Source organism: Hakea prostrata, chromosome 2 (assembly GCF_041222555.1).
Source record: "Hakea prostrata isolate BN-2017 chromosome 2, UWA_Hpros_2, whole genome shotgun sequence".
Taxonomy (NCBI): domain Eukaryota; kingdom Viridiplantae; phylum Streptophyta; class Magnoliopsida; order Proteales; family Proteaceae; genus Hakea; species Hakea prostrata.
In genome coordinates, this window is record NC_142601.1 from 56,276,280 (window position 1) to 56,300,584 (window position 24,305).

Sequence of the window (24,305 nt, forward strand, 5' to 3'; positions counted from 1 at the left end):
AATACAAGCAAAGCACACAAGAGGAATTTAATGTGGTTCGACAAAACCCTGCCTACGTCCACACGAGAGAAAAGAAGTTTCACTTTTTCCAGGAAATTACACACCACTCTCACACCCACAAAGTGCTATCCTTTACTTGTCCCCAATCCTTATTCTCAATCCTTATCTTCATGATGGGTTTTCCAATCCCCTACAGGATTGATTTCCCAATCTCCTACACAGATTGATACATATAGGTTATCCCACAGATACTATTTATAAGGAAACCTAAAACCCTAATCCCAATGTAATTACATGTTTACCCCATTACTAGTAATTGACCCAAACCCTATTTCAATTACAAATACAATAAAAACCATAATTACATGGACCCACAAAATACAAGACACCCAAACCCAACAAACCCTATATAAACTAAAGTACAACACAAAACAAAATTATCTAAATCGTTTCTTTCCATTATCATTTTCAATTAAGCTCTGCAACCAGCTAGACCTCTGTGGTGATTCAATTTTTGACTTAGCCTTCGAAGGTTGCTTCCTAATCTCATCAGCCCATATATTTTGAACGAATCCAAAGGTTGATCAATTCTTGGAAGCATTAGGCGTAGAGTATGCTTTAGATTCAAACTCACTTTTTCCCGTATATTATCGAAGTTTTAAAACACTAGATTAATATATAATTTAAAACAAACTTTTTTGTTGATCAGTTTCTTTTTTTTTCAAGGATGATTAGTAACCACTTAGCTAAAAGGTATTTTCATATTAGATGGTTAAGAGTGCTATTATACCTGCCCCTATCATACTATTCATGAACCATAACAAATATTTTATATACTTAGCATGATACAATAGACTAATCTAAAATCTTCTTTGTGTAAAGCAGACCGATGAAGAATTGTTGCAGTTGAACTACCAGGACCATTAATTTGACGCTGAAATCACAAGTTTGTGAAAGATGGTGACACAACTTATCTATTGAATCCAGATAATGTTTCTTGTGTACGTAATTTTAGTTAATTTTTGTAGTTCATTTTAGCAATTTAGTAACAATACCTTTAAGAAATATAGATTCAATTTGTACTTGACACAAGGAATTTTTTTTTCCTCTTGCAGTTCATCTTATATATTTTACATAATAATTTCTACCCAACAAACATAAATGTATTTTACAGAACCAGAGATGACCCCAACCTATTCCTCTGTAGTGGTTAACAAAACTGAGTTTGATAACAAATTATATTTTTTTTACCAAAATATAAAAAAAAAAAAAAGGTGTAAATTACTTGGTTGAACGCTCATAGAAATCCTACCATTAAATTTGGTAGGATTAAATAAGAATTGCGCATTATAAGCGGTTCAGATTTAATTCAATAAAACAATGGTTGGATTTATTTTACAACCGTCCAACTATATTTAAACCCTGAAGAAATTAACTTTTTAAGAATATATTAAAAGATTCCAATTCTATGACTTACCTCATCTCCTTCAATATTGAGTAGAGTTTTGTTATATTTATCTTAATGTAACCTTCATATATGATAATTTTTATAAAAGAATATCATCATATATAATAACAAATTTAAGCAAAATTACAAATCATATTAACTTTTCCTGTATCGGTCGAATAACATATCGGCCGAAACAACCGATTCAGCTCTGACTAATGAGAAACAGCCCCAAGACTGAAAATGATCAAACTCTTCTTCGAACCTAGCGATTCCAAGAGAGACGCAGGCAAAAATCTGACCGTTACGGCCATTCCCGCCTTTTCATTGCCGCGTTTAACAACGGCAATTCCCGCTTCTTCTTAAGGAATCTTTTCTAGGCACGATGAAGCCTAACACTATTCTCCACGTGTCTCTTTTCAAGGGTTAATGGGCCCACCTAGCCATCAACGAGCAATTCCGATGTGACCCTTGCGTATTTTTCAGGTTTTTGGTCCCGACCATGATCCTCTACCAATCCCCCAAACCCTGGCATCTTAACGGTCGCGATCTCCCTTTAACTTTTAATTCCTTTGGTCTCCTCCTACCTCGCGAAATTACACTTTAGACCCCCCTCCACTCTCTATTTCCCAACCAGACAAACTCGCCCTTCGACAAGTGTTCCAACGGTTTAACCTAACCTACCTGTCTTCCTGTCTTGCTGTCAGCCTTGAACTACGCAAAATTACCTAAACACCCAAAGGGTAGTATCGTCAACATGAGAAAATTCGTGCCAGGTAGCTCACAGGTGTAATGAAGAAAGTGGACTGTGAGTTAATTATGCTTTTAAATACAGTTTTTCTTCGACAAAAAGGAAAATTACAACTTCAAATTTTAGGTGAAACAGAGAGGAAGACAGACACTAAGACAGAGAGAAAAACACGTCCGATAGGAACCAGTCTGTCTCCCTTTCTTCTGGTACATGTTAGCTTCTAAAGGGAAAGGCAAGGAAGAGGGAGCAAGAAAGAAGATAAGAATATTTCCTTGAATTCGGTTCATCAATCTTCTGAAACCCTAGCCATGGCGACTGCGACAAATTCTTTGCAAAGTTAAGTATCTGGTTCTAACCGCCATTGTCGCATTACTAGCCGTATAATGGCTGATAAGCCACCGGGAAATGAAGATGGTTCTCATATCAAGCCATCATCTAGGGTTTCATCTCGATCTTCATTTCAATGCCCCACTTGACTGGTGGTCTGGGAACATGGATCATGAGTTTGATCATCTGAGGGAGAAAAGAAGATAGATCTGTTTCTGGCTTTTCCCGGAGGTAGCTAACGCTTACATTGGTTATGGCTACGGGAAAAGGATTTGTCGAGAGGATAAGAAGATGTATACGGACGGTTTTCTTCGTGTTGACGATGGTAGTGTCACTTCTGTTTCTATCGGCCCCTGTGCTTGTCGCTTTTGGGGATATATTAGTTCTTAGTGTTTTGATTTCGAGCTTTACGTGTGTTGGATGCTATAGCTTCAAAGAGCATTTGCATAGATACGGATTCAGAAGTTCTCTCGTGGATATTCCCCTTGTTTCGATCATCAGATCTCTCCTGATAACCTGTACGAATCATCTACTTATTCTTCTTTTGATGTTAATATGCTTCCTTCAATTCAATATCGGAATTGTTAGACCGGGAAGCGTTTAGCTGAAGGGAATTTTGCAATAAATTAGCCCCCGCCCCCCTTTTTTCCGCAAAGCTCAGCTTTGGAACGCCAATTTTCGTGCGTGGGAAAATTTTCTTGCGGGCAGTTCTGATAAATGGTAAATAAATGGAGGCTGAATTTCATAGGTCAAATTGATGATCATTTGAGGCTTCGTGGAGAAATAGTTTTCCGATCAGAAAAGTATGCTTCCGTTTAGAAAATAACAGTCCTTTCTCCAAAATTCGCAGAAATTGTTACAGATTTTGTTTTGAAGTTATGAAAAGATTGCTTCCTCCATCGCTGAATTTTGTGAAGTGCAACAGGGAATCTACAAAAAAAAAAAAAAAGGAGTGCAGCAGGGAAGAAGAAAATGTACTATAGGAAAGAGTGGTCGAGTTTAAGCCCCCAAAGCAGAAAAAGTTTTTACTGTTAGAGAACTCAAATATATTTCTAAATTTTCCTTCATTAGAGATAACATATTCAGGGAAAAGCCTGAATTAATATGATCACTTCTTTTTTGCCCAAAAAACATGATAACTTCTGTTTTCTTTTTCTTCTGTTAATACAGGTAGTATCACACAATTTACACAATTCCAGCGTTCATAGAATTTTTTAAATGTAACATTGTGTCCTCTGATCTGATACAAGAAAATGTTGATGCCTCTTCTCTACTTCTAACTTCCTTGTAACACTGTATTAGCAAATGCCTGTTGAGTAATTTGAGTGGATTTTTTACGCAGGTGTTTATTCTTTCTGTGATGGCCCAGGGCTCTCTCATGGGCCTTATCTTGGAACAACAACTCTCTGCTCCTTTGTCTCAGTACTTGTCCTATTAGTAAAAGGTTGCATTTTCACTGCAACTTCCAAACTTGAGGATGAAACTTCTTCCTCCCCGGCAAGGCAAAAGCTTCATTTAAAGAAATCTTGGGGAATGCCTGTTTTGTTCCTTTCTTCATTAGTCTTTGCTCTTGGCCATGTTGTGGCAGCTTATAGAACCAGCTACAAAGCAAGGAGAAAGCTCCTGTTTCACAGATTCGACCCAGAAGCAGTGAGTTTTTCGTTGAGACTTTTTTTTTATTTTTTTTTTTTTTATTTTTATGATCGTATATTCTTTCGATGGAGTTCTTTTGATTCTCTGGTACAGAGGAGTTATGTGATTCAGATTAAGGGAAATAAAAGAGTGGAGTTCACCTAAAATGAACTTCAGAACAGTAGTGCAGAAAGAGATGCATCGCTTAGGCTTTGTCTCAAGTATGACCTTGAATACAGCTGAATCGAGGGGATGGATTAATGTAGCAAGGCCCCAGTAACGATGACCTGTTGTTATAATCATCCATTCTTCCATCTCCTGTCATACTACATTTTGTCCTTCAAGAATTTTTGGGTAGAGAATAACAGAACATGTATTATCTTCCTATTTCGAAGTGACAGGATATTGAGTTTAATTCCATTTTCTACACTCTTACTGGGGCATACACTTAGTTCTTGTCGATTATTACATTTTAATCTACCAGATATAAGTGTGCTTGGTGCTATAGATGTATTATGGAGGATTTGTTCTAGATGTATTTCCATGGATATAAAATAGTATTGTCCGCCCAATTTGGTGATCAGAATGGTGAATCTATAGAACACAGTTTGCTGATCTGACTGTTGGGTCTATAAAATACAGGTTTTATCCAGCAAGAATGTTTTTTCTGGCTTCCAGAAGGTTCCACGATCTCCCACACCCTCTTCAGGGAGAACCCCAAAAAGTGAAAGTGAAACATGGAGAAAACCTTTGGGTGTAGCTCGTGATGAAAGAGAACTTCCAGTGAGACTACTGGCAGATATTGACAGTTTATTTATTGCCTGCCAAGGTCTTATGCTTCATTACAAGCTCAGCCGGTCTGAACCCTCATCCCAGTTTTTAGCATCCCCTACCTTTCTTCAACCTAATCCCCATTGCAGCTCACCAAGAATGACCTCAGGAAGGCCTAAATTTGACAGGCCACCTCAAACTGTTCCATCAAGAGTCCAATATCATCATCACCGGAGCTTTAGCAACCAATTCCACAGTTCATTTTTGTATGATCCGTTATTAGATGGTTCTGCAACATCACCAATTTATTCATCCAAAGAAATTCCTGTTTTCAGCCTGGATGATGGAGGCCTGTCAAATCCCGGGAGGTTGGTTGGGGATGTGGATGGAACTGGGAAGTTTGGCATTGTTCTGGTGCATGGATTTGGTGGAGGTGTTTTCTCATGGAGGCATGTAATGGGAGTGCTCGCAAGACAGGTTGGTTGCACAGTTGCTGCTTTTGATCGGCCTGGCTGGGGACTAACTTCTCGGCCACGCAGGAAGGAGTGGGAGGAAAAGCAATTGCCAAATCCTTACAAGCTTGAAACTCAGGTGATTTCTTACTTCCAGCTTTCATTTTATTGTGTACGTGTTTGCATAGGAGGTTAGGAGGAAGAGCAACGCTAACTTATTTAATTAATGAGCATTGTCTGTGTCTCTATAGTAAGGTTAATTCTGTTCTGTTAAATGTTGGGGTGTGCTTGATAGAAAAAGTTGTGCTTTTGAGTTGTACTCCATCATTGTGTTGTTAATTGAATATTGGACAGTTGTTAATAGAAAATTAAAGATGTGAAGTTCCAGCTAGAAAGTCTTTTCCTGGAACCTGTCTTAAACCAGGATTTCTAGGTCCATTTCTTCAATTTATGCCCATCTGGATGATACTAATTATACACAATATTAATAAAGTTCTAGCAAGACTTGCTTATTGTTTTTTCAGTGTATTTAAAATGTCACCATCAATAGCCCTGTTGATTTTATTATTTCAATAAACTAAATAAATTTTCACCACCAAAAGATACCTGCAGCCTACAGGACACTTTATTGATTGAAGTTTCATTCAGGGAAAGAAACTGTGGAGCTGAAATGAATCACTCAGGATGACGTTATATTACAGGACAAAGTTTCATCTTTTAAGTGGCCTGTGTGCTGTCTGAGGACTGCAGGATACAGTCAAAACTGAAACGATTGAAAAGATTCAAATTGTTCTTGTATTACAATTTTTAAGAATCTTAATTATTAGGTAAGTGTAAAGTAGTTAAAAAAGAAGAAGTTAAATGATAAATCTGAAACTGTAATGTGGGTGGACTGAGACATATTGCCGTTAATAATGAGAACCTTGAAGAGTTTTGTGAATTGTAAATGTCTTTGTTTTTTGGCAGTTACTGGATTGGTTTGTTGCTGCTTTTTTCACTGTTTATGATTCTTTACTAGTTGGCCTGTTCCAGAAGGTTTTCCAACTCCAAATTCTGTATTGTATATTGCATGTTTGTCAGACGTGATTTTCATTTTTTTTATTATTATGCTACCAGGTTGACCTGCTCCTTGCTTTCTGTTCGGAGATGGGTTTTTCTTCTGTGGTACTTGTTGGTCATGATGATGGTGGCCTTCTTGTTCTGAAAGCAGCTCAAAAAGTTAAGGCATCTGCAAATTCGGTTCATGTGAGTAAGCTAGTTAGGTTTTTAGTACTAGGTGAACATTCTGGCAAGCATAACACAATACTGTTAGATACAATTTTCAAATAGCTTCCATGAAGACCATATGGCTGTTATTTTCAGCTGTGACGCCTCAATTAGGTAGACCTCTAGTTGTTGCTCTTCTTGTTATCGATTTGATTCAGTTATCAAAGTGCTAGTGCTTCCACAAGTATCTCTAACATGAAGTCCGCTTCAAGTTGTTTTGTTATTATTATTATTTTTTATTGGGTTGGGTGATAATTAAGCAAAGGAGAAGCTATTACGTTTCAAAGTTATGAAATTAGCCATAGATGGTGTCAGTTTTTTATCATAATACTTTGATGATCTCTTTCTAATTTCCTTGATTACTGTATTCATGAATTTCCTGCGTCTCCCAGATAGAGATCAAGGGCATTGTACTTCTCAGTGTCAGCTTGTCAAGACAACTTGTTCCTGCTTTTGCTAGGATTCTTCTTCGTACTTCCCTGGGAAGGAAATATTCAATCCGTCCTCTACTACGAACTGAGATAATTCAAGTGGTTAATCGACAAGCATGGTATGATTCAACAAAGTTAACCACAGAGGTCTTGAGCCTCTACAAGGTTGGTTTATTTATTTTGATTAGAAAAGTTATTTACTCAACTGAAAGTTCTCAGGATTGGAAGTTGACTATTCAGCATTTTGGAATTCTCCAGAACTTATTTTTCATCATGTATAATTTAAGTTACTGCAGGAATTGCTAAGTTGCTAAGTATTTTGATGAAAAACATACATTTCATTTACTTTTCTTTTTCTTTTTTTTGGGGTGGGGGGAGTGGTGTTGGGGAAGAATGGTGGTGGTCAATAATTCATTTGCAAACTTTTTTATTTGAAAATTTCAATTTTTTACGCTTAGTAATATTTGGTTTCTTTGAAAACCCCATGTAAATTCTATTCAGCTGCTTTCAGAACGAAGGGGAATAAAATGAATTCCTTAGCTTCCGCACTCTTGTGGTTACATGGTTAGGGCCAAATTATGGTCTTGAAGGAAAGAATCCTGCCAGGAACAAAGAAGGAGGTGGGTGGGGGGTGGAAGGAGTGGTGAGGGTGGGAGGGGACAAAAATAAACAGTAGGTGGAGAACAGATTATTCAATGTTGTCATTGCTTGAATTACAATTAGCTGCCGGATGAGGATCCTCTCCAACTCCTTGCCCATCCCAACCTCCTGCCCAAACCCCAACCCCCCAACCCCCCCCCCCCCAAAAATAAAAAAAAAAAAAACCCCTTCCGACAGGCAGGTAAAGTGACAGCTCTGCCCAGTGCAGGGTCCACCCCTGCCTCTATGAGGTTGGGGGAGTTGGAGTGGATGCAGATCCATTAAAAGGAACAACTGGGTATCTAATGGTTTTTTTCTTTACTGGGATAAATTGATGATTTGGTTCTGATAGCGTCTCTTTAATTTGCACATTCAACTTTTTAGTATTTCAGTGTGGCAAAAATCAGTAAAATCCAAGCAATTATCTGCAGTACGAGTTGGTCAGATATGGATTCCTGATTGACAACTTAATCATGTGACAGGCACCATTATGCATTGAAGGTTGGGATGAAGCACTTCATGAGATTGGTAGACTGTCATATGAAACAGTCTTTCCATCAGAAAAAGCTGCGTTGTTGCTACAAGCAGCTAAAGACCTGCCAGTTTTGGTTGTTTCTGGGGCTGAGGATGCCCTTGTCTCACTTAAATCTGCTCAATTAATGGCTTCAAATCTCATAAATTCTGTAAGTGTTTTCATCCCATTGTTATCTTTTTATCATTTTGGAGTCAAATTAAGAAATTCCCACTCTCCCTCCTCAACCAAACACCCCCAATCCAATGTGAGTGTTGGAGTGTCCTGGCTCAAGGCAGAGGAATGTGTATGTGTGCCAGGACAGGCTAACATAGGAGATTCGGCTCACAGACATCAGGTGGCAGAATCTTCCTAATGTTATACTTAACTGACGAAGCACCTGTTAAGTTTTTTCTCCTTTTCATTGTCAACAAATGCCTATTTGTTGGTCTCTGTCTTTTGTGTTTTAACTTTGATAACTAGGTTCTGTGCATGATAGAATTGCAGTAGATTTAGTCTTTGCTAGGATTTTGGATTCGAGAGGGAAATTAGGCAGACGTGGCTGTCAAATTCTATAGATTCATACATCATAATTGGCATTGGGTTGTATTAATTAATGTTGTTATATTTATTTTCATGCAGAGACTGGTAGCGGTGTCAGGCTGTGGCCATCTTCCGCACGAGGAGTGCCCCAAAACATTACTGGCGGCTTTGTCACCCTTCATAACCAGACTGTTATACCCTGTCCAGCATCATACTCTACAAAGACACTAGGTTCTTTTTTTTTTTTTTCTTTCCTTTTTCCCGAATGCTCATTTGTGTTGTGTATTAGTCGCAGCTGGTCTCTCTCTCTCTCTCTCTCTTTCCCCATTTTAAACCAAGAGAATAGCGTATTTTTTATGTGTTATATCAGAGCCAGTCCCTCAGTAGTTTTTGGAGCTCTGATGTGCAGTTTTCTCTTTTTTGTTCTTGGTCTTCTTTTTGATATCTTGGGTGTCTTGTGATTTTCCACGAATAGAGTGGAATATCTTGTATTTGTATATTTATCTGGTATTAAATCAATGCGTGAATTGTAACATGACTTTTTTTTTTTTTCTTCTTTCTTTTTGATAGAAACAAGACTTGTTTCATGACTTAGCTCATCTATGCCAGTGTTTGGTTTGCATTTTTGGAATGGTATCTGCATCTAGAACACATTCTGAAGCCCCTCTTGTCTATCTGCCCCCATTGGCCTTTTCATTCTCAAGAACGCGTTCTAGGGGCAGAAAATATTTCCAAGAATGAAAATCTAACTCAGCCCAAGACTTGTAGACTAGTCCGATTCATATGCCATAAGTTAATTGTCAGTAATGTATTCTCTAATTTGTTTTTTTTTTTTTTTTGTAAATGCTGGGTTGGTAGAGTGGTAAGATTCATACTTCTCAGAAAGGTTGTGGGTTGAACACTTATGGACTACATATTAATTAAAGTCTCTCTCCATGTAGTCGAGAGGTGCGTACAAACTAGCCCAAATGAACCTCTATTCTCAAAAAATAAAAATAAATTCTAGCATGGCCAATTTGGTTTTTGACCATTAACAAGACTTTATTCAGGATCCAATGCTTGAAGGCCTCAATCATTTTTTTTTAATTTTTTTATTTTTGGTTTGCCTACCCCGGTTTATAAACCGGTGGTTCGACCCGCGTCGCACACCTGGCTGTAGTGGGTGAGTTTCCCAGCGAGGATTTTTTGCATCCACAAGAATTCGATACCGGAACCTTGCTTAATTGAACCAAGCTGCTTACCACTTGGACCAAACCCCGTTGGTTAGGCCTCAATCATTTTTAATAAGGGTAAATTACATATAGAATCCTTGAATTTTGAATTAATTAAATTTACTATTCTTAAAAAAATCAATTACAAATGCTACATTGTTGGGTTTAAATGATGATGTCATCAATTAACAAATATATTAAAATTTTATTTTATCCTTATTTCTTCTAAAAATTGAAAGAGTTTATAAACACAATTGTTTTTTATTTTTTATTTTTATGGAGAAGTCTTCAGTGATTGAAAATAAAGTCACAGTTTCTCAGTTTTATTATGTTTTTAGGGATTTTTATACTACTTTTAGATTAGTGTAATGCATTATCATTAACAACACTTAACAACAAGGGACATTTGTCATTGAATTTTTTTTCTCCAGGAATAATAGATGTAATTGATTTAAAATCTAAGGAATCTATATATAATTTGCCCTTTAAAGGACACTAGAAAAAAGAAGAGTAAAATTGATATATTTGTTAACCGATGACATTATTATTTAACCCCAATACGTAACAGCAGGGAGACATCTGTAATTAATTTTTTTTCTTAAGGTAGTAGATGTAATAGATTCAAAATCCAAAGAGTCTATATATAATTTATCGTTTACGTTAAGAACCAACCTAGTGCCGCCCATGATGAAAAGATCACCTCTTCATTTAAAGTGCTTCTATATAAGGACGCCTAAGATTTTTTTTCCTCATTCCAATTAGTTGTGGTTTAAGAGTTTCTCTCATCATGAGTGAAGGGAAAATAATCAATTTGGTCGAATTTGGATTTTGTTTTCCACGAGTTGGTACTGGCTTTGTCCTCCATCTAGGATTCGATTTATCATTATATACTCTTCTTCTTCTTTTTTTTTGATTTTTGTATAATTTATTATCATATACATTTATGGAAAATGTGAAAACAATCTTATGGATTTGTTTCTTTATGGATGAGCAACATGTGTCCAAAGTTAGATATTAGGGTTGAGATGATATCTTCAAATTTAATCTCCACCCTTAAATCTAACTTAATTTGAACATGCGTCGTTCATTCGTAAGGAAATGATTGATCGATTTTCTTGTTAGGAATGAGTAGGATACCTATTGTTTCTTGTGGTTAACAACTACTTCTACTGTCCATAGCTTGAACGTGTTTGAATCTTCTTGAGGTGCATCAGAAGTCTCAAGGTTTGTTTGGTTGTAAGAGGAAGCAAAGAGAAGGGAAGCCTGAGGTCCATTAGCACCTGGCAAACCTTGTGTATATGTTCTTTGACCGATTCTCAATAACACTCGTACTTCATTCTGCCAAAGTTAGCCTAACCCACCTGCATTACCCCTGACCTCAACAAAGAAAACTCCATCAAACTTAAGCCACTTCTGTACTCTCTTAACCTTCGCACCAGAACATTTAGTTTCCATCAGAAACACCAAACTTGGGGAATCAGATTTGACAAGGTTCCTAACTGCAGAAACTGACCGTGCAGGCTTTCCCCAATCCATGACAGTTTCAACTTAAGAGTTTCGTGATTTCCTGGGTGACTGATATTCCCTAGTCATCAGACTCATCACGGGATTCAACATTAAAAAACGACTTTCTGATTCTCCCCAGAGCATGCTGACTCTATTCATATGGGTGCATCTCTTTGTAGGGATTCAAATGCTTATGTTCATATTTGAGACATCGGATTGTTGTTCGTTCATACACTGTACACGTGTGGGGGGGTTTTTTTTTTTAAAAAAAAAAAAAATAAAAAAAAATAATATTTTATTTTTTTTTTTTTTTCCTTTTGATTCCTATTAAATATAAAAAAAAAAACTAAATAAAAAAAAAAAAAAAAAAAAAAAAAAAAAAAAAAAAAAAAAAAAAAATATTTATTATTTTATTATATAAAAAAATACAACAGTCTAGGCGGAGATGGGTAAAAATTCCCATCACTACATTTAGTATGTATATATATCTACATGAATGATTACCGAAAAAATATATCCCACATGAATATCTGGCATCGAGCCTAGACGTCTAGGATTCGTTTCCTTTCTCGGTGAAAAGTTTAAGGCCATCTCTAACAAGTAACAACAAACAGCATGTAAAGATATCATGTGAGATATTGTCAGAAAAATGCAAAGGAGGTTCACCTAATTACAAAATATAACAAAATAAGATGTGAAACATTTTAGTCATGACAAAAATAGAAGAAATGAAAAAGGTTAGAATAACTGTCATACATATGTGCAAGAATGTGACCATGAGTCATGCCATTGGACTAAGGGGCCATCAACTCACATCCGTACTGAGACTTCAAAATTAGATTTTTGTTGAATTATTTGTCAAATTTATCATTGAAAACAATTAAATTAGTGTTTATTTTTAAAAATATCTTTATTATAAACAGTGTTTGAAAGAGTTTTAATGATAAATTTGACAAATATATCCAACGAAAATTTAACTTTAAGGTCTCAGTGCTTTTTAAACATAAAATGGGGTGTCAGTGTTTTAAAGCTTCCATTTTAGAGTGTTAGTGCAATTTGTTCAAAATCAAATGTTAAATCTAAACATGCCAAGCAACGAGTCCAGATTAGCTTACCCGACGGCTTTACCACCATAAATACGGGGGACCCAAGGGTTGAGTAATGTGATTTTTTTTATTTTTTACTTGTGAGTCCCACAGGATTTGTGGTGGTAAAGTCATCGAAAGTGCTCTCCTAAGGAGTGATGATCCGGATTCCCAAGAAACATAGGATGTAGCGGGCGAAAACTCAGTCTCCCAATTGACCAAGTCAAAGTGTCAAACACGTTTTCTGGTCTGTGGCAATTGTTTTTTTTTTTTTTTTTGTTTTTTCTGTCCACGTCGGTCTGACTTCTGAGAGGAATAAATGGAGTACATAAGGAAATAAAGTACAACAGGGCAATTTCGCTGCAATTTCCAGAATTCCACTATTGCATGTACAGGTTATCGCCTTCTATTAGCTCAGCTGAGTCTCTCTGCACTCTGCACTCTGCACTCTGGAGTTTTCTTCTCTGCAATACGGAAGCTCTTCTCCATTCTCATAGGTTGTATATTTTCCACTCCATTAATGTGATGATCAATGCTTTCTATGCTTGTAAGCTTTTCCGTTTCCTCATTCTTGCCGGCTGCCGCTTCTTTATTAAAGTCTAAGAAGTGATTCTTATTTTCTTTTTGCTAGGAAGTAGGAATATTGGACTTCTTTTGGTGTTTTAGCTAGCTTCGAACTTTCTCTTTGGTGCTCTTTAAATGCTTGTTCCTGCTTCCTGTTTTCTCAGTTTTCATTATTCTGGTCGCTTTTCTAGTTAGCTTCTTGTGTTTGAGAGTTTCTGTTTGCAGGTGACTCTGTTTCTCTTACTTCATTTTCTCCGGTTACAATCGGACTTCTTCCGGTCTTTCGCTACCATTCTTCTAATTGAACTTTGAGCGTTGTTGATGTATATCTGTCTTCTGTGCGTGTGCTTTTCTGAGAAATTTGTATCGACTTGGACTATGGCGTCTCGTAGATAGGTTTCCTTATGTTTGTGATTGCTTGCTTAGTTACTGGGAAAAGCGTGCTGCAAAATCTCTTTTGCATTGCTACTTATCTCTGAATTTGTTTCCTTGTCATTCTCTTTTGCTGCTCTGCTATCTTACAGAAGAGAAGCTTTAAAGAAAGGCATTCACAATTTCCATTGAATTTTTGCATGATTAAATAGTTCCGGTTGTGGCTATTTGTTGGAATTGTTAAAAATTGATTCTTAAATGTGTGATTCAAAATGTTTTTTGTGTTTTACAAAGATTATTTCTCAATAGATGCCGAAATAGTCATTAGGTATTTTATGGAAAGGCTTGTCTGAATGACTATTAAACAAAATTCTAAGTGAAAAGGAATTGTTTCCTAATTGCTCAACAATTTTAAATCAATTATAGTTTCTTGGTTTTCCTATTGAAGTATGTGTTTTGTCAATGAGTTTGTGAGTACAATCCTCATAGATACCTTTGGAATGCATGCCATTGTGACTATGAGTTGTTTTAAGAGGTGAGGACACCAAGGTCAACGCGATCTGTAGAGTAGGGAGCGTTCAATTACTTCAAAGAGAGTACATTTTCGTATGACTCAACCCATGTACATATTTATATTGGATATGTGTGATGGTGATGCCGTTCTCTTCAAGGATACTATGTATCACACCAATCAATAACTCTTATATTTTGAGTTTACAGTCTCATACTTTTGGCCTGTATATTTTTCCTTTTAAAAATTCTATAAGAATGCGCCTTATAATTTTGTTTTAGTTATAGTCTTATACTTTCTATATACGTATTAGTTCCAACACTATCGAAAAATGTTTGGGTCTATTATAAGCTACGATTTTTGGTAATTTAGGACATACCTATATTGGAATACAAAAAGGAGAAGTGGGTGAACTGAACATGGAATGAACTCCTAGGATCTATGAACTTGGATTATGAGAAGTTTGCCTTGAAAAGGGATCATCCTAGATTTTCATTATGGAATCATTAAAATTTTCAGTTTCTTAATTACTTTTGACTTTCCTAGAGTCAAATTAGTTAGAAAATCAATTTCCAAGAGTCAATTAGTTGGAAATCAAGAGTTTTAAGTGAGTCTATAAATTGAGAAGTAATTTTTGGAGGAAATCAATTAAATATATATATATATATATATATATATGTGTGTGTGTGTGTGTGTGTGTGTGTGTTTGAGCATTCTCAAATTTCTATTTTTTTTTTGTGGACCCGGGGCTTTCATAGTTGAAGATGGTGTTCTTCTCTTATTATTCACTTACATTATTCAGCTTAGATTTCTTTGTTTTTTCCCAGGGTTTACTTTTCCCTTGCTGTATTTTGGTCAACTTGTATGTCTTGCATTATTATAATCTATGAGTTTACTTTCTTCCCCTTTTTTCTTCTGTTTTTGTCCTTATCATTATTGTTTGTTAAATTGTGTCTCTCCTTTTTTCTTAATTTTCTTATTTTAGTTGGAAAGACCACAGTATTGACCCTTTACTACTTCTACTAGGAGATATGGAAGCAATACCTCACTCTAAAAGATCAGCAGATAGAATATACAAACCTCACTTCAAATGGGGTGAAAGTCGTGGAGATGGTGGGACAGATAATGAGGTTCTATTCTACAACTCATTTACGTACGATGGTGTAGATTATTCCTTGTATGACTCCGTATATCTGCATACCCGAAATGATCCTGAGCCTTATATTGGGAAACTTGTGAAAATATGGGAAGCGCAAGATCAAAAGCACATCAGGGTTGTATGGTTTTTTCGGCCTATTGAGATACCTATACAATTAGGAGATGTAGCACTCGAGAATGAGATATTTTTGGCATGTGGCAAAGGTGAAGGCCTTCTAAATGATAATCCTCTGGTAATTAAGCTTCTTTCCACCTACCCTGCTAGGTGTAAATGCTATTTGTATTGTGCTTCAATGTGCTTAAATACGTAGGAATTGATCATTGTTGTATCAATATTTGATACCATGCATGAATACATGTATTGATTTCTTATCAAGGGAAAAAAATAATTACATTTATTATTTTAAGACTTGATGAAATTGTTCCGGGAATAATCCACTAGTATTTGCTACAATGGCAATCTTTATTGAATTTTCCAAGTGTTTATCAGGAAGTACTTGTTGGCAAATGCAATGTTGTCTGCACATCGAAAGACAGCAGAAATCCTAAACCTTCTGAGGAGGAAGTGAGAAAGGCAGATTATATCTTCTACCGTACTTTTGATGTTGGAAAATCTCAAATATCGGACGTATTTGGGGACACCATAAATGGAATTGAAGGTACATTCTGTATGTCCTCAATTTTTTCATTGCGTATGTTAGAAACCTATTTCTTAGTATTCTTAGTATAAGCATGCAGAGCCCTCCCAGTAATCAAATTTTGACCCCCCCCCCCCCCATATGTGCTGCTCTTGGGTCTCACATGTTTTCTAGTCTTACATGTTGCTTCAACTAATTAGTTAATTTTACCGGTCTCCCCACCCCCATCCCCCAAGAAAAAAGAAAAAGATCTTTTAAGGTTAATAGGTTCATTAAATGTGGTGAGATAAATTTCCTTTAATTTAATTGAAAATGGGAAACCATTTTCAAATTTCTGATAATGAACAAGAAACCCCTGTAGGATTGATAAACAGGCTCAAAATAGTTTAGAGAACTTAAACATAAAAAGGTTAATATTGAAACAGTGAGATATCTCCTAGGTTTTTTTTTCCTCTTGTTTTTTATGCACAAGACTTGTTCAAACAAGACTGATTCACTGGGTACAACCTATACTTGAATGTGCAACTAAATTAACAGTACAGCCTATACTTGAATGTGCAACTAAATTAACAGAGTCCAACTTATGGGAAAAAAGCACATATATTGTTAGGGTAAAATTTAACTATTGTAAATAATTCTCAACTGTTATAAAATAAAGAGAAAATATATTAGATACAAAGAAGAAAGACAAGATGAGTTCAATCAGAACTAATTCATTCAGTTGAGTGCATTACATATTTATAGTAGAAGGAACATCTACTCTGATATGGAAATACAATATATGATTCTTACACACAATAAGATATTCTTGATATGAAAAGATAGATTGCCGCCCAAGATAGAAGGTGCATAGAATGGAAATATTGACTGCCAATATTGTGTAATGAGATGGTTGTGATCTTCACCAATATTGCATCCTGAGGTAATTGAGATCTTCAATTGGAAGTACAATCTCTTTGGGGTAATGGACATCCATAATAAATATTATTTATAACACTCCCCCTTGGATGTCCATCAATAGATAATGTACCTCGTTAAAACCTTACTAAGAAAAACCCTGTGGGAAAGAAATCTTAGTGAAGGAAAAAGAGTATACATATCTAAATAATACGTATTGGTAGCGCCTCATTAAAAACCTTACCGGGAAAACCCAGTGGGACAAAACCTTGGTTAAGGGAAAAGAGTGCAGACGTATTTTACTCCCCCGATGATAACATCATTGAGTATCTTTGAATACGACATTCCATTATCATATACCAACTTCTCAACATTTGAAGTAGGCAACGCCTCAATAAATAAACGTCAAGTTATCACTTGAGCGAATTCAATAAACATATATTTCATCATTTCATTGAAAATCAAGAGTGAAGAAGAATTTCGGTGAAATATGCTCGTTCTATCTTCTTTGATGTATCATCCCTTCAATTGAGCTTTGCATGCAGCATAATCTTCATATAATATTGTCGAAATTCCTTCTTCTAGTAGAAGACTACATGCTTCATGAATGTATTGTATCATTGATCTTAACCAAATATAAAATAGCTAACATTCACTTGAAAATAAATAGCATGTTTGAGATCTAGTTTTATGTAGATCGATAAATATCCCGCATCGCAAAACTAGTAAGTTGATATCCACATTCATAAAATTAATATCATGTCAATAATTTCTCGAATATACTGAAATATATGTTTTATAACATTCCGGTGTCTTCGTATTGGAGAATAAATAAATCTTGTTAATACACTTATAGAAAATGCTACATCCGATTGTGTATTATCAGCAAAATACATTAATGCCCCAATAGCACTAAGATATAGTACTCGGACCAAGAAATTCTTCACGTTTTCTTGGGGTCGAAATGAATCTTTCTTTATATTGAGCGATCTCACAACCATTGGGGTACTCAATGGATGTATTTTATCTAGATAAAATCTCTTCAAATATTCTCTATATAAGTTGATTGATGAACGAATATTTCATTCGTCAAATGCTCAATTTATAAATCAAGACAAAACATTGTCTTTTCAAGATTTTCATTTCAACTTTCTTAAAATAATCTACTACTTTTGGAAACTCTTCAGAGTTTCGATGATATTTAAATCATCATCATATATACTTACTAAAATTAGATCCATATCCTTTAATAAAGGCACAATAATAAATTGGATCATTTTTATGCTTTTCATTTAGTAAATATCCACTAAGGAGATTACCATATATGCCTTGATAATCTTTGAAGCCTTATTGAACAAACTTCCTAGAAATTTTTATATGCTTGATCATTTTGAATCCTTCAGGGATTTTCATATATATTTCACACTCGAGTGAACCATATAAATAGGCTGTAATAATATCCATTAGACGCATGTCAAAATTTTCATATCCGCCAGATTAATAAGATATCTGAAGGTGATTGCATCCACCACAAGAGAACATGTTTCCATGTAATCATGCCGGCATCGCGAAAATTCTTGTGCCATAATTCATGATTTATTTATCACGATTTCATTCTTTTTCTTATTTCATTTTTCGAGAAAACCAATTGTACCCCACGGCTTTATACCTTCGGATGTTGGACTACATATCCAAAAACTTTATTTTGCAAGCAAATTCAATCCGCTGAATTGCGTCTTTACATTTTGGCCAATCATTTCTTGATTTATATTTATCAACAAATTTATATTCAAGATCCTCGTCTTGATGTATTATTTCAACAATAACATAATATACAAAAATGTTGTCGACAACTTTATTTTTTGGTTCCATCTTTTTCCTGCAATGACATAACTAATCGAGATCTCTTCATTATTTTCAGGTACCTGAACCTCTTCTGGGGTTTTTATAGAAAGTTATGTCTTCAGGATCTTCATAATCAATTGTCTCCATATTATGATCATCTTGATCATTTGCTCCTTTTCTTTTCTAGGATTTTATCCTTGGAACCGATTGATCTTCCACGTTTTAAACGTGGTTTAATTTCATTTGCACCGATAGATTGTCCTCTGGGACATCAATTCTAATTGGAGCATTTACACTGGAATATGAGATTTAGTAACTCTTAGCAAGTCACAAATCGCAGTTGATTTATAATATTTATTGCATTATCCTTTGAACTTCAAGTTCACAGTGCTCAGCGAGGATCTAATGAGATAATGATAATGCATACAATCAATCTCTTTTTCCAACTGTTTATTCTCTCCCCCTCATGTTGGAAAAACTAATTCATCAAAATAATACTCAGCAAGTATTGCATTAAATAAATCTCCTATCCTTAGCAATATATTGAATTATATAAGGAGATTTATATCCAACATATATTCCCAACTTTATTTTGGGACTCATCTTTGTTTGTGGTGGAGCAATTGGAACGTAAGCCATACATCCAAAAATTTTAAGATGAGAAATATTTGGCTTCTGACCATAAGCCAATTGTAATAGGGAGAATTTATGACAACCTTTTGGCCCGATGCGTACAAATGATGCTTTGTTCTCATAACCAATGGTTTAGCTATTAATTGGAGACATTTAATAAATGATTTTGCTAAACCATTTTGGATATAAACATAAACAACAGGCTATTCAATTGTGATCTCAGTTGTTATATAATAATCATAAAGCCTGAGATGTAAATTCACCAGCATTATCAAGATAAACTGTCTTTATCTTATAATTCATAAATTATGCTCTTAATCTCATTATTTGAGCAAACAATCTCGCAAACATCAAATTGCGAGTTCATAATGAACATACATGTGACCACTTTATAGATGTATCTATTAAAATCATATATTATCTGAATGGTCCACATGATAGGTGAATGGGCCCATATATTTCACCCTCTATACGTTTAAAAAAACGTAGAATGTTCAATCTCAACTTTAGCTGGTGAATATTTAATAATAATTTTTTCTTGAGAACAAGCAATACAAGAAAATTCACTTAATTGAAGAATCTTCTGGTTCTTCAATGGATGACAATTGAATTTTCAATAATTTTTCGCATCATACTTGATCCGGGATGGTCCAACCGGTCATGCCAAATAATAAAATTATTGGAATCAATGTTCATTTGATTTACCCAAGCATGTGTTTCAACCATGCGATATTCTCGTAGTACAAATTGGGAGAAATATTTAATACCTTTGTATAGATATTTACTTATACCATTATTTGTAGTCTCAATCTGATAATCATTTTGGCAAATAGCTTTGAAACTTACTACAAAATAATGAATTATTCATAGCCAATTTTATCTCCCAGATAATAATAGATTAGCTCTTCCAGAGCTTCCAATCAATGTTGTACTATCGATTTTATATGAACATTAACTTCCACATCATCAAATAAGAGAAATATATATATTTTTCTCTCAATATAATATGCGTCACAGCATATAAGAGAATATTCACATTCTTCATCAAAATGAAACAAAATATATTAAAAGATATATAGAAAGTCAATAAAAAAAAATTATAGAAGAAAAAGATTAAATTTAAGATAAACTAACATATGAGATGAGATTTGAAGAGAAAAGAATTACATAATCAAATCTTTAACTATTATCTTCAAAGAAGTTTGCAGCATCTATATGTGTAGTATCTGTGAGGCCATCAAAATCATTCCTTTTATAGGCAAAAATTGCTCAAGTATCATGATTTTGGAAAATCTAATTTATCTCCACATTATTTTTATTTCTTTAATTAAGGCTTGACAAAGCTTAATTAAATATTGTGGAGTATGACAGATACATGTCTAATGACTTTCATACCACATTGGTAACAAATATTATCTTCACTCCTTGAATTGTTATATTGAGAATCCTTATTATTCTCTTATTTACTTCCATAATAATGACGGTAATTATTCCGCTTTGCCTCATCCTCTTCTACACATGATCATAATTTTAATTTGCCTTCAGGCAATTATGAATCGCATCACAGGGAATGGAGTAAAACTAATAAGATGAGCTTCATGACTTTCATTAATAGTCCATATTTACTCACACAAATAGGTATGATACCATTGAGTATCTTAAAACTCCTTACAATATTACTATTGTAACAACAAATCGAAACTTGAAAAGAGATATTTTCATGAATAATATTCTCTTATAATTTCAAAAGAGAATTAATTTCAAAAACTACATAAGAATTACGAAACCGCAAACTGCAACCAGGATCAGAACGATTAACGTCAAATCTTGCAACTCATGATCAGAACGATTCATAGTTCAAATCTTCAACCAAGTGCATCTGCAGGACATTACGTCAAATCTTCAACTCAGCATCAGAACGATTCATTACGGTCAAATCGCAAAGATGCATTAACAATATTTGTGGTGCAAAGCTAGCAGCCACTATATACATTAAATAAAACCACAATCATAAAGCAACATAATATCTTATTATTTGATTGATTCTAGATTCAATAAAACACATACCTTATCATGATGCACTACATCAAGATGGACAAGGTAAACTCCATTGACAAAAACGGCGAGGAGGTGATCATTATTTTCACTTTGGAATAGAAAACATAATGATACATAGTCGTTCCAAAACGAATACGAGCGGATGTAGGGAATCGGATAACGGTTATAAAATAAAGAGAAAATATATAGATACAAAGAAGAAAGACAAGATGAGTCAACGAACAATCATTAGGAGTGCATACATATTAAGAGAAGGAACATCTACTCGATATGGAAATACAATATAGATTCAACACAAAAGATATTCTTGATATGAAAAGATAGATGCCCCCAAGATAGAAGGTGCATAGAATGGAAATATTGACTGCCAATATGTGTAATGAGATGGTTGTGATCTTCACCAATATTGCATCCTGAGGTAATTGAGATCTTCAATTGGAAGTACAATCTCTTTGGGGTAATGGACATCCATAATAAATATTATTTATAACATCAACTTGTATTTCCAATAAAATAAGGATCTACTAGAAAATTAGTGTCTTGGCTTGCAAAATTAATGAAAAATTTCACATTGTAAATTAAAAGAAAATTAATGTCAAGCAAATTTCCAGATCAAATAGATGTATGCCCTTCTCCTGAGGATTTTACTAGCACCTATATCTTTCATTCTGCACGTAAGATGTAAGCATTGTTGAGACTTTAATTATGTACATTTGTTGACATTTGCTCTTGAGGAATACACTAAGACTCTCAAATCATAACTATTGGGCCCATATGTATCAGACTTGCAGCCGAAGTCTTCCTCAGTGATCAATGGTCCTTTGAACTTTCTGGACTTTTTCTTCAGTGTCTGCAAAACTAATATAAGAACATAAAACCAATCTTTTTGGTGTGGCAAAAGTCTTGCCCTGAAACTTTCCATGCGAAAAGAGTTTAGCAGAAACACTTGGATCCATGATGGCCTGCCATTTCTGCTATGCCCTGTGGTAGAATTGTGTAATAAAAATTTTTTGCTGATTTTTAAGGGTGTTTAATTTCTTCCATCTCTTCTGATTTCTTCTTGAATTCATTCCAGTCAGGAACTTCTTCAACAAAACAGGTCATCAGAATGACAATTGGGAAACAGATTTCTCTTCCGAGCTAAACTTGGCAAATGCAGAGGTAACTATGGCACAAGATGGAAAACCTGGCGTCCAAACAAATCCATCAGTTAAAGGTGACATTTGAGTGTAATGTTGGATAAATGTGGTTCATCAAATCAGTTAGATGAAGACAAGCTTGTTTATGGCACAGGTGTAGAATCGAAGAGAAAGGGACACGTTTCTGATGAAAAGATCTGGTCAAGGGTCACAACTTCTGGTGAGGATGCTATTAAAACTCGAAAAATTCAACCCAGTCAAGCTGGGGATGAAAGAAAACAAATACGCATTCAGGATTCATTATATTTGGAAGCATCTGATTGTAGTCCTTCCAAAAGAATTAAACCTTTTAGCAGATCAGTTACATTTTCAGAGAAACTGGAAACCAATGTATCTGACTCTAGAAGGGGGAAGGAAGTAATACCAACATGTCGCAGAAGCTAAGTGTTGGTCCTAAGGAGGGTGCTGAAAAGCCTCTAGGGTCCTTTGCAAGAACATCTGCACATAAAACAAACTGTGACTCCAGAAAGGATTTTGTCAGCTAGGTAATGATTTTTCTGGTTAGCAGATCCTAGACTTGCAGAAAAGAGTTTCAGTTAATGTTTTGCACTTGTACCTTCCTAACTTCCTTTATGCCAGCCTTTGCTTCGTCGGGTCCAAGGTACATATCTTGTTTTTGGTATCACCTCTTATAATTGTATAGGCAGTTGTCAACCTGGAATGAAGAACTGGAATGAGGTTATGAGCAAGGAACCCTTGCCCTGTTTATAATTTTGAACCTGTATACTTTCAACTGAAGTAGAGGTATCCATTTTTCCATTTTGCATCTGAAGTTTAAAGGTCACAGGTGATATTTAGCTATAGTTCTACTGTTGTTCTTTAACCTGTCCATATTTAGCTTTATTCCGTCTCTCTTGATTTTGTTAATATTTTCCTATCAGACAAAGGTGATGAGGAATCTTGTTGAAAAGTTTTCGAACATATCACCCTGAAAAATTAGTTGCTCCAGTATTGCCATTTCAATCTTGCTATGTTTCAATTTTTTCTTGTTCTCATTTTAAATGTTGTACCTAGAGTTGCAGGTTTCAATAAGTTTAAGCTTGATGCTGGCCCTTTGGGTTTGAATATTTACTCTGTTTCTCTGTTGTTGTGATTTTCAATTAGTTTAAGCTTGATGCCGGCCCTTATGGTTTGAATATTTACTCTGTTGCTCTGATGCTCTGTTGTTGTCATTTTCAGTAAGTTTATGCTTGATGCTGGTCCCTAGGGTTTGTATATTTACTCTTTCTTTCTTTTTTTTTTGGTAAAATATTTACTCTTTCTTTGTTGTTGTCATTCTTCTTCTTCTTTATCCTGTTGTGCAATTAAAGATAAAACTTTTCTTTTTTATTTTTTTGGGAAAACATTTATATTCTTAAGAGGACCCCACTACTTGGTTAGAAATTAAATGTTGGACTTTAATCTCCAAAGTGGGCCGCTTATTAAAGGGAATCTTGTGCGCATTCTAGACCCCTCAAACGTTTGATTACCAAAAAAAAAAAAAAAAGTTCGATTACCAGAAAAAAAAAAAGACCCTATGCGTTGAAGGAATGTTATGTATCTAGTTAATCCCATATTACGTTGGGTAGTTATTTTATAATTATATCTATTTGGTTATTGGATATAATTTTATAGTTACGTATAGAGGAAGTTATGGGTTGTTTTAGTTAGTTTTATTGGATTCGGTAGCTTTTATATTAGGACGTGGGAATTATGAAATATATCACAGGGAATGTGACCTATTTACTAAGAGGTGTTAGTTATTACTGAGTGAACAACTCTTCAATGATTTTCATAGCTCAGTTGGCGAAAGACCAACCCTTCTACATAGGAGGTTAGAGTTCGAATCATCTCGAGGCCAGGGCATTTGCCTCACTTA

At 35.0% G+C, this 24,305-nt stretch overlaps 2 protein-coding genes across 2 annotated transcripts; both read left to right on the forward strand.

Annotated features, from left to right (window-relative positions):
* The first annotated feature begins 2,300 nt into the window (after nt 1-2,300).
* On the forward strand, nt 2,301-9,359 carry LOC149025067 (uncharacterized). The gene is made up of 7 exons (XM_089145275.1): nt 2,301-3,043; nt 3,868-4,175; nt 4,800-5,519; nt 6,497-6,625; nt 7,039-7,242; nt 8,199-8,399; nt 8,870-9,359. Exons 1-7 carry the CDS (start codon nt 2,779-2,781, stop codon nt 8,999-9,001), a joined length of 1,959 nt encoding a protein of 652 aa, XP_089001401.1. The 5' UTR covers nt 2,301-2,778; the 3' UTR covers nt 9,002-9,359.
* Nucleotides 9,360-13,025: 3,666 nt separating this feature from the next.
* LOC149025068 (uncharacterized) lies at nt 13,026-23,142 on the forward strand. Its single transcript, XM_089143063.1, has 5 exons — nt 13,026-13,069; nt 15,046-15,149; nt 15,668-15,836; nt 22,324-22,464; nt 22,542-23,142. Exons 2-5 carry the CDS (start codon nt 15,051-15,053, stop codon nt 22,829-22,831), a joined length of 699 nt encoding a protein of 232 aa, XP_088999189.1. The 5' UTR covers nt 13,026-13,069; nt 15,046-15,050; the 3' UTR covers nt 22,832-23,142.
* The last annotated feature ends 1,163 nt before the right edge of the window (nt 23,143-24,305 follow it).

Coding starts and splice junctions, on each gene's coding strand:
- LOC149025067 (XM_089145275.1), top strand. CDS start 2,779: ATGGCTACGGGAAAAGGATTTGTCGAGAGGATAAGAAGATGTATACGG. Junction 7,243..8,198: donor AGGTCTTGAGCCTCTACAAG/GTTGGTTTATTT, acceptor ATCATGTGACAG/GCACCATTATGCATTGAAGG. Junction 8,400..8,869: donor CTTCAAATCTCATAAATTCT/GTAAGTGTTTTC, acceptor ATTTTCATGCAG/AGACTGGTAGCGGTGTCAGG.
- LOC149025068 (XM_089143063.1), top strand. CDS start 15,051: ATGGAAGCAATACCTCACTCTAAAAGATCAGCAGATAGAATATACAAA. Junction 15,837..22,323: donor CACCATAAATGGAATTGAAG/GTACATTCTGTA, acceptor AATTCATTCCAG/TCAGGAACTTCTTCAACAAA. Junction 22,465..22,541: donor AACAAATCCATCAGTTAAAG/GTGACATTTGAG, acceptor TTTATGGCACAG/GTGTAGAATCGAAGAGAAAG.